This window comes from Procambarus clarkii, chromosome 18 (assembly GCF_040958095.1).
Source record: "Procambarus clarkii isolate CNS0578487 chromosome 18, FALCON_Pclarkii_2.0, whole genome shotgun sequence".
Classification (NCBI taxonomy): domain Eukaryota; kingdom Metazoa; phylum Arthropoda; class Malacostraca; order Decapoda; family Cambaridae; genus Procambarus; species Procambarus clarkii.
Genome location: NC_091167.1, coordinates 35,811,903 through 35,832,036, shown reverse-complemented (window position 1 = coordinate 35,832,036; position 20,134 = coordinate 35,811,903). Strand labels below are relative to the sequence as shown.

The 20,134-nt window shown below is 36.8% G+C and overlaps 1 protein-coding gene across 7 annotated transcripts in view; it reads right to left on the bottom strand.

Moving 5' to 3' along the window:
* LOC123754415 (fat-like cadherin-related tumor suppressor homolog) overlaps positions 1-20,134 on the bottom strand; it is a 669,154-nt gene that overhangs the window by 15,633 nt on the left and 633,387 nt on the right. For 6 of the 7 annotated variants that reach the window (XM_069326495.1, XM_069326496.1, XM_069326497.1 and 3 more), the window contains 15 exons: positions 19,202-19,298; positions 13,791-13,957; positions 12,973-13,090; positions 12,502-12,783; positions 11,548-11,958; positions 11,206-11,397; positions 10,812-11,000; positions 8,682-8,896; positions 7,543-7,824; positions 5,687-5,944; positions 4,356-5,519; positions 3,349-4,227; positions 2,998-3,201; positions 1,842-2,229; positions 1,361-1,471 (listed from right to left, as the gene is read on the bottom strand). In XM_069326495.1, the coding sequence (XP_069182596.1) occupies positions 1,361-1,471; positions 1,842-2,229; positions 2,998-3,201; positions 3,349-4,227; positions 4,356-5,519; positions 5,687-5,944; positions 7,543-7,824; positions 8,682-8,896; positions 10,812-11,000; positions 11,206-11,397; positions 11,548-11,958; positions 12,502-12,783; positions 12,973-13,090; positions 13,791-13,957; positions 19,202-19,298 (4,957 nt within the window). Of the gene's footprint in view, positions 1-1,360; positions 1,472-1,841; positions 2,230-2,997; positions 3,202-3,348; positions 4,228-4,355; positions 5,520-5,686; positions 5,945-7,542; positions 7,825-8,681; positions 8,897-10,811; positions 11,001-11,205; positions 11,398-11,547; positions 11,959-12,501; positions 12,784-12,972; positions 13,091-13,790; positions 13,958-19,201; positions 19,299-20,134 lie in introns of those variants that run through there. The other variant, XM_069326499.1, reaches the window with a different exon arrangement.

Genomic DNA, 20,134 nt, shown 5'->3' with positions numbered 1-20,134 from the left:
TACCATGTTTGCAATGCACTCCTGGACACCTCTCACTGCTAATGAAGTTAGGTTTTTCTATGGATGGCTAAGACCTTAAAACTATGTAAATATATTATTTACATTCTTCAGATTACTTTGTACTGCATATACCACAGGGGAAATACTTTCCCATTATAATCAAAACACATTAGTTTTTCCCCAATAAACTCTTAACAAATTGAATTATGATTATGACTATTGAAATAAGGGTGTCAGAGGTAGAATTCCTAGATGACAGAAGCCAGAGTGCATTTGGGAATTGTGTGAAACCCTGGTTTGGCTTCAGTAGAAGCCTCCAGACTTCTTGTGGGTTAAGCAGAACCCCAGGTTGCAATCTTTTTGACCATGTCATGGCCTAGTTGTCTAGAGCATGTGTGGGGGGAATACCCAGCACATAGGTTCGAATCCTCATCATGGCTTCCATGGATTTTCTCAATGATGATGATAATGATGATGATGATGATGATAATGATAATGCCTAACACTAGTCTCACTCATGCTCAATCCAACTAACTTTAATTTTACTGGTCAAACATAATGCATTTTAGAAAATAAAAATATGATCCTTTGGGGCTTCACTTAAGTGTTTTGTGATTTTTAAATTTTTTTATTTTTAAATTTTTCATGTTTGTGTCATGAGTCATTTATAATTACATACATATACAGTATATTACAACTCCATTTAATGCAAGATTTTAAATGGCACAGTTACACAATAATACTTATTTTATATTTTGACACACAATTCCCTTTACTATAGTGATATAATGAATTACCAACAATCATTTAAATGTCAAGTGTAAAAATTTTTAAACCACAGTATTGACTAGATATAATACCTGAAATAATTCAAGTATAGTTAGATTATTAATACTGACTTATAACATATCAAGGAGGAGTGAGAAGAATATAGGGAGAAGAAAGGAGGATGGAAGACGAGGAAGAGGCAGAAGAGAATAAGGATGAGTATTATTATTATTACAGACTTAATACTCAAGTTGCTGATCCAAAACATAGCCTATCAGGCTTCCACAATACAGTACCATAATGACAAGTTACCTTTCTTACACAGTTATTTTCCCAGAGAAAGAATCTTAGTTAATTGTTTTACATTTTATGGGTAGCAATATTTAAAAATGCCTTTAGAATTAACACTGCAAGTGCTTACAGACTTCAAACGTAATGCAAACTCAAGCAAAATCATGCAAGTAAACACAAAACTTATGCAGCTAAACACTTAATAAATGTGAAAAATGCACATCAACAACTGGAGTTAGCACATGCCAAAAATTCCTCAAAAAACAAAAAACTGGGACATTTAAAACTTTATTTGTCTCACCTGGCAGATCATCCACTGATGTCCCTGAACGTACACTGGCATCATCCCTGGTACTGCCATCTACACTTAACTTCTTGAGGCTCAAGTACTCACCCTGACGGAACTTTACATCTGCCAAGAACAAGACAGTAGCCTTGTGTGATTGACAGATTGTTGCAACATAAATAACATAAAAAAAAACTTAATACAAAAATAATTACAAGTTCTACAAAATAAAAGTAAAAAATAAAAACGCAACAATGGATTACAAAAATAATTAATAAAAGAGAATCGAGCATAATTTCTTTAATAATAATCTGAAAGCTAGCATTAATGGTTTTTACAATGTGTATGAAATATACTTGACAAACTAAAAAAAAATTAATGAAATTTTTATGCAATACTAGAAAAAATTATACATGTCACTTGTTTCAATAAATACAGTGTTGTATTTATACAAAGTCCAAAGCCATCTGCTAAAAACACAAAAATAAATACAAACCATTCTGAATCTTGTTATTCTCATAGTAGGTGTCCTTCAGATTATGTGCAAGTGCATCCTTCCAAGGCTTGTGCAAACTGTCAGTGTCTGCAGGAGTGGCAGTGACAGGGGAACATATGGAAGAGCCCAAAGCAGAGCTCACCAAAGAACCCAATGTGGAGCCCCGAGGGGTTCCCAGGGGATTAATCTGGGGTGTGTGGTGGTGATAGAGACTGTTGGACTTGGAAATATTTTGGACAAACTCCCGAGGGTACTGAGGGAGGTTTTCTAGCTCATCTCCAGCTGAGCCGTAGCTACGGATGGTGTCAAAGTTGTTTAGCGGCATGTACGCAGTTTCGCTAGGACTAGTGGGGTAGGAGTCGGGGCGAGGCGTGCAACCGTGCGGATTCTGTAACACATACAAGCCAACACAACAGTCAGGCACAGCCAACACAACACTTAGAACCTGACTGGGGCTGCTCAGGAGGAAGGGTAAGCCATCAAAATACATACTTTTTAACTTGTTAACTAAATATGGTAAATTTTTACATGCCAATGAAAAGCATTAATGTTAAAGATGTTTCAAGTGAAGTGCTTGTAATAAAGTACAGTATGTTACAATGTTTATATAGATACACCACACTGAATGTTATATGCTTACATTTTGATGAGTTACCTTAATGTTAGTTGGGCCACACTATAAATAAAAAAAACATTAAATTGTCCCAGAACTTATTGGTATGAATGTGAAAATAATTCAAGCCTATGGCACATGCAGAGCTTCTATCAAATAAAAGAGCTAATATGCCATTACGGTGATGAAAAGCAATATCTAGCAAGTGATGACTACTACTGAAACTTGAAAATGTGATTTAAGATGTTTGCATAATTCTACCATAATACAAAAAGCATAAGAAATATGAGTACTGTATTCATACTCTTTATGTTTACCAAGAGTTGTTACAAACTTTCAAAATTACAAACAGGTGCATTAAAACTTTGTTTAACTAGATTCTTAGTTGTCATTTTACCTGAGTACACCTTATCATGAGAACAAATGCACACACCACACACATATACACACACACACACACACACACAATCAGTACACACCACGCAATCAGCACACAGCAAAAAATTCCTTTATAAAGTGCTTAAAACCTGTCCATATATTTACCTGGGAAGCTTCCAAGTTGCTCATCTTTGAATTTCGTTTATAAATATTGTGGTTATCTGTATTTTTGGGTTTCAGGATAACATGGTTTGTTTGTTCAATTAGCTGCCGCCTCCGTGCTGCTCTTCTTTCTCGACAGTGCATTGCGAGAACAATTATAAGGCCTAAAATTATGACAGCCACAATGCCAATAACTATATAGATGATCTGAAAAAAAAAAGTTTTCAGAAAAATAAATAATGAAAACAAAAATCTTCTGGAGGAGTACTTGAATTCTAACTAGTTTATCAAATAATGCAAGCATATATACAATTGAGTTACAACAAAATAGAGTATAAAAAATTTGAAACCTACCTCTTCCATGCCAATGTCAATGAAAGATCCTCTGTATGAATCACAGTAAGTTCCTGTAGCATTTCCTGGACACATGCAGCGGAAACTACCATAAGAATTTATGCAAGTTCCACCGTTGTGGCAAGGGTTCTTAGCACACTCGTTGATATCAATATTGCAATAGGCACCAGTAAATCCTCTGCACTTACAAATTGGACCCGAAATTCCCTCTTCACATATTCCCCTGTTGAGACAGGGGTTAGGATTACAATACATATATTGACAACGAGGACCTGACACCCGGGCTGGGCATTCACATCTATAAGCATTTTCGACATTGACGCAATGCCCATTATTTAAGCAAGGGGATGATGCACATGGGTTAGAGTCTAACTCGCAACGTGAACCCTGAAATCGTGGGTGGCACTGACATATGAAAGATGCACCTCGCTCTTCACATGTGCCACCATTAAGACAGGGATGGGCACCACAAACACCAGGAGGTTGCAGTGCTGCTTGACAGTGTGGCGCTACATGTGTCAGTCGAGTGAGTGATGCCACTTTGGTAGTAGTTGTATGAGTCAGAGGTAAAGGTGTATCATCAACTCTGGGATCATCAACACATCCTACAAGTCCTTGGCGTGGATCTTGTGCTCCTGCCCAAGGTCTTACTTCTGCTCCTAGATATAAATGTGGGGTATCAAGATTGAGCAAGTCTGATGATCCTGGCGAAGCTCCTTGTCCACGATGTTGACCATCAACTGATACTTCAGCTGTGTTACCAAATCGCTCAAGGCTAACATGATGCCACTGCCCATCATCAACTCGCAACGATGTAACTGCTACCACTCCCTCACCACTACCAAGGTCCCAACGATAACGTAACTCTCCTCCCTCCAACTGAAATTAAAATATTACAGGTTCAATCAAAAATTTTTAAAAACAATATTCAACATGTATTAAATTTGGGAGAATGAAAGCATTAACTAAGAAATTCAAATTTTCCAAACAATAAAAACCAAAAGTACCTCTAAGATGCTGTAGTCAATCCTGCCAGCTGTAAACATTAGGTTCCCAGATGGATGGAGTGTCCGGAACCACAGAGAGAAGGAAAAGTGGCGTTCAATGGGGTTCCGAAGGGAATATTGCGCGTAGCTCTTCCCTTTGAAAGATAAGGGAGATACTGGACTGTAGCATTCAGGACTATTATCTTTGCCAATGCAACTAGACTTGTTTTGTGTACATGTAGCACCTACCAATCCCTCGGGACATAGACACACGTATCCTAGTCTTGAACTATCTGGAATGCACTTCTTATATGATGGACAAGGTTTATGTGCACACTGGTTGATAACAATGTCACATCGGGCACCAGAAAAGCCATTAGGGCATATACACTTTGCTTCATGTCTATGATGTAGAGAAACAAAGCTCATAGTATCTGTGGTTATAGCAACTTGTTCATCATCAAGTACAATACGTTCCTCACACTGGCCATTTTCACAAGTATTTTCGGTGCACTCATCCTCTAGCACTCCAATTACACGAAGTCCAAGGACTGATTCCAAAGTTTGACGGCCTGATAAAATCTTTTTTCTAACAAAATTTCTTGGATAATAATCACCAGAAGATTTTCTAACAACAAAAAGTACCTCTAAATCACCTTCTTCAAACACAGATTTTCCAACTGATTTCTTTTTATTATCTCTTCGCACTCTTACATTGCTGTTTTGCAAACTTAGAATGATGACATCACGAGATTTGGCATTAAGAAGATTCTTTACACCTCTGTGAAAATTACGTCTGTATGATAGCAAGAATTCCTCTGGAGTCGCACCAGCAAGCTGAACAATAACTGCACTATTCACCATATCATCACTTATATCAACGACATCAGCTTCAGCTTCACTGAAAGTTGTAAACTTCCCATCAGTTACCGAGATATTCACAGAGTACGAACCTTCATCCAAACCACCTTGGGCAGATAATGTACCATCTCGTGGGTTAATGTCAAAATACCTTGTATTAACACCCAAGGGGTCGGGCATGATTGAGTATGTCAGAGTATCATACGGATCTTCGTCTGCAGCTTTAACTTTTCCAAGAATTCCTCCAAAGTATTCCCCAGTGTGTACAAACACTGTAACATGCAGTGGGAACACAACTGGATGATACCGAGATTCCTCGATAATCTGAAACATAAATGAAAAGGTGCTCAGAATAAATTCCAGTACTAACTAAAGCTTTATATTAATCTATACATTCTTGGCTAATACTGCAAAAGATTTATAAAAAATCTTTATACTTCTTTACAGCAATAGGCAATGAAACCAAAAGAGAAACAGTGAAAAACACAAACCTTAACATCAATCCAGGTTTCTGAGTAAAGAGGTGGACGGCCATTATCATACACTCTGATTTGAAGGCGGTAATGTCCTTGTACTTTGTGATTAAACTTGGTAGCAGTCCGCAAGTGTCCATCTTGAGTGATGCGAAAAGCTGTGTTGTCATTACCGGATCTTATTTCAAAAGTGAATGGACCACCATTGTGGGCTTCATCATCATCACCATCAATGACATCAAATTTAAACACCAGATGGTTAACTGGTTTGTCCTCCTGAAAGCGTTATTCAAAATAAGATAAGAATTCATAAAAAAAAAAAAAAAAAAAAAAAAAAAGTGATGTGCAACAAATCTGGTTTAGAAGCTATGAAGACTATGAAAAAGAGAATTGCACCTCACCACGCTGGAGAAAAGACACATCAGGGCAGACATAACAGCATAGCAGATTAGTATAATGAAATGCCTATTTGTAAGCTGTTTCCCATTCACTCCCTTACGCAAATTTCCATTTACCAAGTCACAGCATGAAAAGCTTGAGCAAGTGCAGCCTTAACATCTTTCAGTCAGCTATAATCTATGCAAATGACTCTGCCAGGCCAAACATGAAGGAAGGGAAATACTGTAGTATTCTTAATTAGTCCAGAATAACAAATAAATCCCATAGCTGTCATCCCATAACTATTGTTATCCGATAACTTGTCAAATTAACAACCCTTTTTCCAAACTATTATTTACCCAGGTGTTAATCGAATCAAAACGTCTCCACTTTATGTACAGTGTTTTGAGTTCTATTTTACTTTAACATTTTCAAGTAGCACTTGAAATGAAACACCAAGATTAAAGTATAATGAAATTAAATAGAATGAGAGGGTAGTGAATGCCAAAACCATCAGAAGTTTCAAAAGAGTGTGTGAAAAAGAGTATAAGGAAGACAGGACACCAGGAGCATAACTCTCAACCTGTAACAATGCTCAGGTAATTAATTAGGGAGCCGGTCGGCCGAGTGGACAGCACGCTGGACTTGTGATCCTGTGGTCCCGGGTTCGATCCTGGGCGCCGGCGAGAAACAATGGGCAGAGTTTCTTTCACCCTATGCCCCTGTTACCTAGCAGTAAAATAGGTACCTGGGTAAGCTGCACGGGCTGCTTCCTGGGGGTGGAGGCCTGGTTGAGGACCGGGCCGCGGGGACACTAAAGCCCCGAAATCATCTCAAGATAACCCTCCCTAACATGCTCTTCCTTCTCCCTGCCCCTCTTTCCTTCCCCACCCTGTATGGGTGTGGTCAGCAAGTCATAGAAGTCACCTTCATCCACAATATTAAGAACAGATATGACAAAATCTTTAAATATTAGTAAAGTTAAAATCAAGGGCAACAGGTACAACAAGGCAAGTAATAGAATATAAAGAACTCGCTTCACTTCCCAGTAATCATCGTAAAATAAACACAGTTAGGTTAGCACAGACGGAAATTGGAGAAACAAATACAGTACCATCAAGTAGAGAGATTTTGGGAAGAACTTATTGAGCATATGTTATTAATACTGTAAATTGAATGGATTAGATGATGAAGTTCTTGAAGCTCTCTCAGTACATAATTATAAATGTAAATATGGTAAGAAAAATTAAAGAATAGTCATTGCAAAAACTACAACACAAATGATTCAAAGGGTAGTATTCTCAAGCTGACACTTTACCCTGCAAGCACATCTAGGTTAATACAGTGTATCAAAGTGAGGCAAGAACATAAACACACAGCATCTAGTGCACTAAGTATAACTAGTCCTCATATATGTCATATATTTACATCTTATTTCAAATATGTCTTCCACAATTCACTTCATTTTATTATGTAATAAAATCCAATTTTCTTACCTGAACATATGCTGTGTGGTTTGTTTCTACAAACACAGGCGGATTATCATTGGCATCACTTACTTCAATATTCACCATGACTGACCCTGATCTCTGAGGAATTCCTTGATCCAGAGCAATTACTTCGAGGTTATATGAACCAACTGACTCCCTATCTAGAGGACCTGCCACTGATACCCAGCCAGACAACTGATCAATACGAAACTGATGATTAGGATCTCCATTTGCAATGCCATAAGTAATTCTGCCATTTGCCAGGCTGTCCAAATCAGTTGCTATTACCTATAAAGGACAGAACCTTATATTAAACAATATTAATTCTCGTAATGAAAACAAATGTTATCCAAGTACAGTTTATAGTTTTCCAGTATATATAGATTAATAAATGTAACCCTAATATGTAGCTCAATATGTAGCTCAAATTCCCATTACCCATTATATTTTCAAAATACAGGAACATGCACTCCTATTTCTGTAGAGTAGCTTTTACCAAAAATTGTGTGTGTAGTAGGGAATGACATCCCCAGTTTTGAATTGTACAATACCATTGTATAAATATGCTTTAGTGACAAGTCATAAAATTTTAATAAATTCTGAAACACACTTAGCTTGTTGACCAGACCACACACTAGAAGGTGAAGGGACGACGACGTTTTGGTCCATCTTGGACCATTCTCAAGTCGATTGTGAATGGTCCAGGACGGGCCGAAACGTCATCATCCCTTCACCTTCTAGTGTGTGGTCTGGTCAACATACTTTAGCCATGTTATTGTGACTCATCACCTGCACACTTAGCTTCTCACCAAGTTTCAGTTGTTATGTAGGAAGCCAATTTTGGTTAATAGTACTGTACTCTACTCATAAAAGTCAACATTTTAAAATAAATTTCTAGATGACCCATAAGGAAGTCTCAATAAGTAGTGTCACTGTAATTATCAACAAGAGTAATTTTAGGAGATGCAAATCATCTACATCAAAGATATTATCAAAGTTAATGTGGTTGATACACTTGTTATTGCTAAGAAATTAAAATTATCAAGTTTTCTTCTAGAACTAAGATATTTTCAGTCATTAATACTATTGTTTATTATTTTCCTAGCAAAGGCAAAGGTGTGTGCGTGTGTGTGTGTCCACTTTACCTGTATTAATCGCTCTCCGATGATAGCAGCTTCATTAACAATCACAGAATAGGAATTTTGTAAGAATATTGGCTCATTATCATTGATATCAGTAACAGTGACATTGATAGTTGCATGATTAGAGAGGGGCGGCTCACCCCCATCTGTTGCCTGAACTGTTAACTGGTAAGTGTGTGCCCTTTCGTAATCCAGTGGATCCAGGATTGATACTATGCCTGGAAATAAAAGATATCTTTTTAAAACACAAATTCAATTTAATTAAAAATTATATTTCAGGTAAAGAGTATAGCTATGGTATGGTAAGCCAAATATGTATTTACTGAACTTCATCTGGTGCTTAACTAGATGAGAACTCCACTCTGGAGATGTATATTCCAAGATTGGTCTGCCATATGTTGTAATATGGGTACAAGGTTCTCAACAATTTATAATTATTCAAATGTAAAGGAGGTCCTTATGTTAGCAGACATAAGAACCGTCCTTGAAAATCTTAGGAATGTGCAGCCCCACTGTAGAGTTCTTATCTAGTCAAATACAAGACAAACTTTGAGACAGTTTAGATATATGCCATCAGACTAGTCCCAGAACTAAGAGGCATAACTTAAAAGGAAAAACTTCAGGAATTTAACCCACATCACTGAAAGGTAGAAGAGACAGAGAAAACATGATTGTGACATACAAAGTTATTAGTAGAATTGATAGGGCAGTCAAGGACAGTTTATTAAATGTGGTAACTGGATTGTACCTGGAGTGGGTTCTCATACTTCTTCTACTCTCCAAGTCTTGCATAGGGCCAGGCTTGACAAGGTGACATGTGAAAGCTGAGCACCCAAATGAGACACTGACACATTAGAAAGAATTTGTTCAGTGTCAGTGCAGTAAAGAAATAGACTGCACCAAGAAGTGAGGTCGTGAAAACAGACTTCATACACAGTTTCAAATATGGATACAATAGAGCCCAATAGACTTGGGATTGAAAATTGAGAGGTGGGACAAAAGAGCAAAATCTCACCCTCCACAAGCACAATTAGACAAGTACTGTGCATATACAATTACATGTCACTTTTAGATTTTTGAACTTAAATTTCATACTCAAGCATCTTAATGGCAATAAGAGATTTTATATATTACACTAATAACACATTGCATTTGACCAGACCACACACTAGAAGTTGAAGGGATGACGACGTTTCGATCCGTCCTGGACCATTCTCAAGTCCATTGTGACAATCAACTTGAGAATGGTCCAGGACGGATCGAAACGTCGTCGTCCCTTCAACTTCTAGTGTGTGGTCTGGTCAACATACTTCAGTCACGTTATTGTGACTCATCGCCTGCAACACATTGCATTCATTAACAAGCAAATACCTTCAGTACTTTTCATTTTCTATTACTGCAATTTTTGTAACAGTTACTTCATGCGACTAATTTATAATTTCATTTTCATTTTGTCTCGCATAAACCTGGTACATCAGACTTTCAATCCTTAAACAATTTTGCCACTTCCAGATTTTTCTGTGATTTATTTATTTCACTCACATTCAACATGGCCATATGAACCAGTCTTTGCTTTCTGGGTTCCAGGCAGGTGAGGGCCTCAGATCCAAGGCCTCTGTTATACTGTATATAACACAGACAAATTGTTCTTCAGCAAAAATTCATACACATGACAAAGAACACGATTTTCACCACCAAAATATACTATCTCTACAGATACATATTTATTAATAAATTTGTCACTGAAGACTGAATGAGAAGGACCTTCATTCTGTTTTACAAAATATTCAGTACTCCACTTCTAATTTTATTTGTCATTAAGCATAAATAAAGGGAGTGAAGTCTCATGTTATAAAAATACAAATAATATTTGTGTTAATGCCAGCCTGGGTGTGATGGCTATGTGGGCCTTTGGGCTACAAGAACTAACAGCCTCGCAGACCAAGCAATTGCTAGAGAAGGCTGGCCACAAAGCATGCTGTGGAAAAAGACCTCTCAAAATTGTCGACAGATAAATGCAAAACAGATATTTGATGTGTATTAGTATGGTACTGCATTACTACATTAGTATGAATTAAATAATAATTTCACTTGTCACCATTGCATTAAATTTAACCAAAAAATTATTCATACCTGTCTTTGGATGAATGGCAAACTTGCGATGTTCATTGCCACCTATGATTGAATAAGTGATTTCTGCATTCTTTCCAGAGTCTCTGGAGGTGGCTAACACTCGCACAATATCTGATCCAATATTTGCACTCTCAGTCACTGTTGTAAAGTAAGTATGGCTGGCAAATTCGGGTGGGTTATCATTTACATCTGAAATATATAAAAAAAGCACATCAATAAACACTAAAAATATCTTTGATAATACAGAAAAGAAAAAATTATGGCATAACCAGGAAAAATCATTATACAGTATAAAAAATAAATATAATGTGAAAATAGCTCATCAAAGAGATTGAGTTCTGTACATTCAATGAACTCCAGATATTTAACTGTAAATCAACTCGTCTCAACTCACCCGAGACAAGTACAAGAATGTTTGTTCTTGATGATAGTTGTGGAGACCCATGATCAGTAGCAATGAGTGTCAGATTATACATGGCACGACTTTCTCTGTCCAGTGTTTCAGTTACGCTCACTATTCCAGTTTGCCGGTCGATCACAAATATATCATTTCCCTCTAAAGCGTAGGTTACTTTCCGATTTATTCCTGAAAGAATGTAAGCATAGTAACTGTATTAAATGTTAAGAGACAAAGTTATATTTTACTTTTACAGTAGCCATTATAATGAAATACAAAATATGTATAAGTGTATATACAGTTAATGTGTCAAGACAAAACCATACAAGTTTACTTTACCTTTATCAGGGTCAGATGCATGAACTTTCAGTAGCAGTAAGTTCTCAGGAGAATTTTCAGGTACATTGATACTGTAGCTGGGCATACTGAAAATGGGTGAATTGTCATTTACATCAGTAACTTCTATTTCCACCTGACAAGTGCATTCCCATTCCAAATTTCCTCCATCCTTCACAGTAGCTTTGAGTGAAAAATGTGACTGTCTCTCACGATCTAAAGGTTTTGATATACTAAGCTGCCCCGAATCAACATCTATGGAAAACATTCCTGCACCTTGACCAGTAAGATAGAACTGAGGTTTGGGTAAAAGGTCACGGTCAGTGGCCGATATTCGGAGTAATGGTGTTCCACCTAAGGCACCTTCGCTTATGGTGTGACGGTACAACGGGGTGGTGCACAGAGGGCCATTATCTGAAATGTAGAATTATAGTTTTTTGTACAATACTTTTAAGATAGTTATGAGATAAATTAGAAATACAAGCTATCTGTTAAACAGTAATTTTTTTTTCTTACAAAATGTTGAAACTCAACTGATTACCTTTTTATTTAGATTATGTCAATTGATGCACTGTTCTAAAACACATACCATAAATAAAATATTAAACTAACTGGAATAAGTCATAAATCTTGAGTTAAAATTTTAAGGGTAAATAAAGAGAATTGACAAGAAGAAAAAAAAATAGCTTTTAGAGACCTGAGGGAGCCGTGATGAATACAAAAGAATAAATATTGAACTGAAACATCCGTGCCACAGATAAGGTTAAACAGGAAAAATCCATTATTGGAATATAAGATTGTCACCAGTACATCTTCATCTATAACAAGATTTCTACTAGGAGAAAGACTTTTTAGAGAAAATTTGTGGAAATACATTCAAAATTATTTTTATTGCTAATAAAATTACAATAGCCATAATAATTTGAATTTACTAGCAACAAACAAACAAACACCTACCATTAACATCTAAAACCTCAATGAAGACCCAAGACTTTGCCACAAAGACACCGTCAGTTGCAGTAACTTCTAAAGCATAATGATCTACAGACTCCCGATCAAGGGCTTTAGCAACATATATCTGTCCTCCTCCTCGAACATGAAAGTGTTGAAGGGCATTGCCAGAAGTGAGGTAATACACTATGCCTTGGCCTACTTCCCCATCCAAGGCTCCTCCTCCTAGATCAATGTCAATAACTTCCAGTTGTGCTACAACAGTTCCAGGGAGAGCATCTTCCTTGACTGAAAAAAAAAAAAATTCAATACAATATAGCCATTGGATTTTGAGTAAAACAAACCAATATTTTACTTGTATACAAACTACAAATACTTTAAATAACTGCCTGCAAAACTGCACTTAAAACTTATGAATATAAACAAAATTACAAAATCAATATAATAACCATTGTTTACAATACTCGTAATACTAACCTGAGGCATGGTAGTTCTTCTTAACAAATTGTGGAGCATTGTCATTATAATCAATAACCTCAATTATTATGCTTGTTGTGGAGTTTTTTTGTGGACTACCATTGTCTCTGGCAAGAACCTGAATAAAAAAAAAAAAATTTGTAATATGCTTCATACATTCATTTCTTATAATTATATATGCCTTGTAGCATCGAATACACTTAAAATAATATACAACCAATCACTTATTACACCACTAAATCTTATTCATGCACTGCTTCCTACACATACATTTTCACAGCATTTAACAAAACTCCGCCAAATCCATACATGAACATCACTCTCCATAATAACTTCATTATTATTATTATTATTATTATTATTATTATTATTATTATTATTATAATAACTTCATTATTAACTTCATTATTATTATTAATAACTTATTATTTTCCAAATTCATAGAGGCCATATACACATTACTCTTTCTCACATGCCTTCTCTTGAATACATCTTATTCCAATTACTGTATAAAATTTTACATCATCACCTTCCACTACGGAGCCCATATTATTTATCACAAAATCATTAATTGGCAATTTTCTGTGCTCAAGCAATTACTATTCTGCCATATACTTTATCCACTACACTTGGAAAAGTAATGTCTCTTACAATTAATTTACATTATTAAGTTATCAGTATAACAAAGGCCACATTACTCTTTATTTACAAGACAATAATCAACAAGCAAGGCATCTCACACAACACTAGATTTATTTATCCACTTGTAAGAGTATAATTTGTATCCTAACAAGGATATTTATATGGCTACTCCTCACCTTTAGCTCATATTTTGATTTAGTCTCAGCATCCAGCTCTTGATTGAGGGAGAGCCAGCCTGAATAAGGGTCAAGGGTGAAGAGCGGTTCCTCTACAAGCGGTGACTGTTCTTCCAGTATGTAACGGATTTCAGAGTTGCTCCCTGCATCCCGGTCATTAGCAAACACTGCAGGATTTTCAAACCAGTTTTTAATAATAAATCATAGACAAACATGAAATAATGAAACATTCATTTGATGTAAGAGAGGAATGTTAACACTTTTGGGTTCCCCGCCGGGCATGCCAATCGCACCGGAAGGTAGGCCGAGCATTCCCAGTGAGCACACAACCCAATGTTAAACTCTTCCAAACACAATGTTTAAACTGTACTGTACTTAATATTAAGACTATGCAAAATTTTATGCTTGATGCCATTTGCATCATCTCCCACTCTGTGTGTTTTATGCCGCATAATGCATCATCAGGATGCCAAAGTGTTAAAATGAGCTAATGAACTATTTTCCTTACTTTGTACATGTAATCACTTTAAAGAGTATTCAAGGTTTAACATCACTTACTCAAAACAGAAAAATTACTATATAATCAAATCAGAAACTGTTTTACGGAAGATTTAAGAAAAAAAGCTAAAGATTAAAAGTCTGTCCAAGAGTTGAAATTTATTCTAAAAGGACGAATTATTTTTTAAAAAATGCCTGAAAATATATTTAGTTTAACCAGAATTTTCTTATGTTAAACTATTTGTTAATCAACAAGAGTCAAAGCTAAACCAAAAACTAAACCATTATCACATTGCACAATTTTGTATTCTGTATATACAGTAGATACAGAAATTAGAGAAATATATCCAGAACTTTTTCTTCGGAAATTTTAGATTTAAATATGGAAAAACACAATACAAAATATTTTTAAAAATTTCCTTGCCATATCAAATAGTTGCAGCTCACATTAAATGAATATATTTAATCCCAAAAATTAGTGTTGTCTTTACTGAAGTTATCCATTGATACTAATACTTGTATTTTCTCTTTTCAGTACTGTACATTAGAAAGTGGTTTTCAGGGTAAACACAAGTCAAATTCTCTTAGAAATGTGTGAGCACTTCCTACCAACTTTGAGAATCTCAGACAGTTTCTGTGTAAGTTTAGATACAGGAAAGACCTAGTTGAATACTAGATTGAAACAAGGTTTTTGATATATATACATATTTAGTATATAGCAAATTACCATGTAAAATGGTAGACATAGTATTGCTTATTTGTTTCAAGTGTAGATTTGACATACATGTATAGTATAAACGAGTGTGTATATATGAATAGAAGCTGCCCCATATGAGCCAATCGGCCATTATTCTTGTGTTCTGAAGCCAAAACACCTTTATAATGAAAGCAAGCATAAAATGTGAGACTTGTTTGTGAAACTGTATTGGTGTTGATGCAAAATGACCCATGTGTATCAAGCAGGTAAGTTAAATAGTGTGAGAACATCAGAAAAAATATATATATGAAAAATCTATATAAAGTTAATAATGATATATTCAATCTTAAAATGTTAAATCTTGTAATACAAAGACATTATTATTAAAGGAAACTCTCAAATTGCATAGCTAGGGTGGAAACCTAGAGAAATATTCTCTCTTTGTTTTAGGGGTGGGGTAGGGGAATAGGAGCAACTTCAACCACCTTAATATTGTAAATAAAAGAATATATATAATGCAATAATGTCTACTTATGACTTGCTTTCATCACAATGCTTTTGATTTTGATACTTTAGAATACAGAAAAAGATTATTTGATTTATAAGAAAACTTGTACAATGTGTTAGAACATATTAATTTTAAAAAACAGTCTGAAACAAAAAAGCAATGAATATTTAACACTAATGAAGTTTAATATTCCTTTATATGTTTCATAAGATTATACTTATTAACACTTTCGCGCTTTCGAGTAGAGATAACTCGTCACTGGTTTTTCTTACGATTCCGCATAACTGCCTACTTTTCTCGCCAATCGAAAAAATATTTCTATAAATTCCATTTTTTAACCGAAATGGATGGGGATACTCTCAGATTGTTCTCCATGAAATTCCCGTTCTCCCTCACCGAACACATGGCATCTCGGCCTACCCAGTCACGTGGTCGGCCCATTGTTTTGTTGACACGCCAAGTGCCCACACTGTGCTCCCCTCTCGCGGCAAACGTGACCCGTTTTACGCATTTATTTCCGTTCCGTTTCCGTTCTCGTGTACCTAAAACCCATTCAATACCTTCAACATGGATGCTGCACCAGGAACAAGCAGTGGAACGCAAAACAAAGGTAGGAAATCTAGGAAAGCAGAAGAGATCGCCAGGATTTTCGATCTGTATCGTGGGGTCAATCTCACTACATCCAAGATTCCCGACGTTGTTGAAGCCTTTTCAGGGTCTTCTGATGATGATTTGGAGGCTGACGAACCGGAAAATGATGTTCTTTATGAGGTTTCCTCAAGTGATGAAGATATTTCGAGTGAGAGTGAGGATGAGAGTGATGAAGAAGCCCCAGCCCCGCCACGCGGTGACCGCACGTGTCCGGTACCAAAGAGGGCTAGGCTGGGTGATGAGTGGAATCGTAGCAATACTCCTCCCATCGTTGATAACTTTACTGCAACCCCTGGCCTAACAATTCCACTACCTGCTACTCCATTGCAGTTTTTACAATTATTTTTCACTAGAGCAGTGGTTGAATACTTAAGAGTATGAAACAAATTTGCATGCCACACACGTCATACATCTCATGGCTGAGTCAGCAAGAAAAACGTGGAAACCAGTGTCGGTGAAAGAAATGGCCCGATATTTGGCCCTGTGCATACTGATGGGCATAGTGAAGATGCCTACAATGAGGATGTACTGGCAGACGAATCAGATGTGGCATTGTCGATTCTTCAACTTGTTTATGTCGTCTGCTCGGTTCCAACACATTTCTAAGTTCTTCCACATGTTTACACATGTGGCACACTTAGACTACAACGTGGCGCCCCCAAGGATCTGCAACAAGTTGTAAAGGGTAAAATGGCAACCGACACGACCGTATACATGCGTAAGGATAACACCTTTGTTATAGTTTGGAAGGACAAGCACCCCGTCTCTGTCATCACCAATATCCACAATGCCGACACTACTCACGCACAGCGCAGGAAACGCGTTCGTAAAGGTGACGGGAGAACTGGAGTAGAAATTGTGAAAATGAACAAACCCAAGGCCATAGTGGATTACAATAAGTTCATGAAAGGTGTTGATCATTTTGATCAAATGGTCAAATATTATGAGTTTGCAAGAAAAACCCACAAATGGACCAAGAAGATCACTTTCTATTTTCTGCAAATGGCCATGCACAATGCATATGCATTGTATAACCACTACTCAACAGATACAAAAAAACTAACACTATTAGAGTTTCACGCAGTAGGAATAAAAGCCTTATTGGCGTGGAACAGCAAGGAATGGCCAACAACAACAAGTATACCACATGTTCCCGACATAGATGCCAGCGCAGCTCCTCCTGCTGACGCGGCAGTTTCAACACCCGGGCCATCTGGTGCTAGGCGTCCTCTGTTCACCTCAACACCTAAAGCCCACTCATCAACCACAAATACTGAAATGGACATTGAGGACATAGAACCACTTGATGTTTCTGATTTCATAGAAGATTCTACTACAAGTTTGGTGGTTCCTGTAGAAGACAATATTCTTCCAGTGAATCCAAAAAATACAAGAATTATAGATTCAGAACAACGTCTCAACTACAAGTTGACGCATGAACTCGTGCACTTGGCTAAAAAAAAAAGATGCCGTGTTTGTTACAAGTCTGGCAAAAGGAGGGACGTGATATATGGATGTAAAACTTGTGATGTGGCACTGTGCGCTGCGCCTTGCTACACAAGGTACCACCGAAGAAAGATATTTTGGGTGGAGAAAAAATAACCACCGGCAACAGCTTCACTCCACCTAAGAAACATCAGATGAGCAACTTCAGGATCAGAAGCCTGAAGATGGTAGAGTGAAGAAAAAATGCTCAACTGTTGATCTTCAATCAACATAGACAGGGTAAGTACACCTATTTGGAATTTTTTATCATCTATAAGAAGTTGTATTATATACGTTTTGTAGAGAATTTATTTGCGAATTTTTTGGTACCAGAATGAATATTATATCACATAAACTTCTATGAGTAAAAAAAAAAACACAAAGTATGTTTGGGGGTGTGGAGGGTGTGGCTCTGGGTGTGGCGGTCGTGTGGCAGTGGGTTCCCTTTAGCCGTTGATATATCCAACACGTGGGAAATATTTGTATGTGTTATGTATATGTCTGTGTAGGGAATTTTACTGCGATCACTGTCATACAAATTATAAAATGTTTCAACAAGTATAAACATGAGAAACATCAAACGAACGAAAACAATGCGTTCGTTTCTGCCGTGAACGCATACTGAGCGACGTGGTTCTATATTTGGCGCTTCTCTTACACATGCTTTGTACAAATGTTATACATTTCATCTTATAGAAAATTTTATTGCGAACACATTGGTATAAAAAAGAAATACGTACATAGAAAAGTACGGTCAGGAAACGTATAAATGTATAAACTTTCCAAGCATGATTTCCCCCCTGTGTTTTCGCCAGTGCGCTCGCGGCTAACTACTCTCCACTTCCCACACTCTTGCGGGTGGGCAATTACCTATATTAAACATTCATATGCATATGTCCGTGTAGAGAATTTTATTGCGATTCCAATGATACCAAAATTAGCGATGTAGGACAACTGTAGGCTTCGCAACCATTAAGAGAGTGGAAACATTTTGTTGCTGTTTGGCGCTCTCGGCGAGTGATCTGCATAGTTTTTTATTTGGTGTTGATACTCCTTATGCTTGGGCGGCATTTTATAGGTATGCTCTTATAGACAATTTCATTGCGAACACAGTGATACCAAATTTAAATACGTGCGCCTTCAATTATTGTCAGGACAGTCAAAAGAGTGTACACTTTTTCGGTCTTACGCGTAGGGGCGCGAAGTGCCGAAAGCATCTAGGGTATTGATTTTTTTTGAGCGCCGAGAGCGCGAAAGTGTTAAAACAGTTTGGTTCATTTTGCTTGTGTCTAATGAAGTACCAGCAATCCAGCAATCTAAATTATAACATTTTCTGACAGAAGACCACACAGCAAAAGTCTGTAACCAATAAATTCATACACTAAAAGTACTTCATTATATGAGCATTCATGGAAATGGTAGGTAATTAAACCATCTAAAAATACCTTGCTAGTATAATATGCTTTTTAATTCAAGGAAAAATAAAGCATTATTAAGCATAACTAACATACTAAGCATTACTAACATAAACATGTATTATTAATATTATCTACTGATAATATTGACACATACCTTTAACAACATTTGATCCTGAGGGTGTGTTTTCTGCTACAGACACATAGTATTTCTCACTTTCAAATGTAGGGGATTCATCGTTTATATCTTGAACCTAAAGAAAGAAAATCATACAATTTTTGGTCAATTTGAAAAATCCAAAATTTTTCCTTAAATATTTGTGTTCTGCTCTCCACCAAATAATTATATATAATGAGGATATGACAAGACAAACGAGCACAAAATGTGTACATAATGGAGAATTATAAAAAGTTGGAAATGTTGGAACTAATTAAGTTGAAAGTTATTTTTGACTTCCAATACATCTAACACAAAAACTAATAGTAAAGTAAAATTAGAGGCCTCTATCCCAGAATTCTGTTCCCAGGTGTAATACTTGTTCAAATGCTCCCTTATGCTGACCTCTGCTACAGACAAAGACCCATCATATTACTACTGTATCTGAAAGAAGCACCTCCTGAAATCAATACACTTTCAAGCTCATGCCCAACCACTTGAGCTGGATGGTAGATCAAGAGTCATGCCTCCCCGCAGGTTGCAGTTCAATCCCCAACAGTCCAAGTGGTTGGGTACCATTCATTTTCCCTGTCCTGTTCAACACTTTTCCACTACACATAAGGGGCATAATTGGCCGACTGCTCACAGTGTTCAAGAGAGAACTTAATAAGCACCTCCAAAGAATACCTGATCAACCAGGCTGTGACTCTTACATCAGGCTGCAAGCAGCTGTGTCCAACAGTCTGGTTGACCAGTCCAGCAACAAGGAGACCCGGTCGAGGACCAGGCCGAGGGACGCTAGGCCCTGAAACCATCTCAAGGTAACCAAGGTAAGGTCCCCATCCCAAATCCTTATTCTGATCCCTTTCAAGTGCTATACCTGTGTAGTCATAATTGCTCAGCGCTTTCTCCTGATAATTTCATTTCCATTCT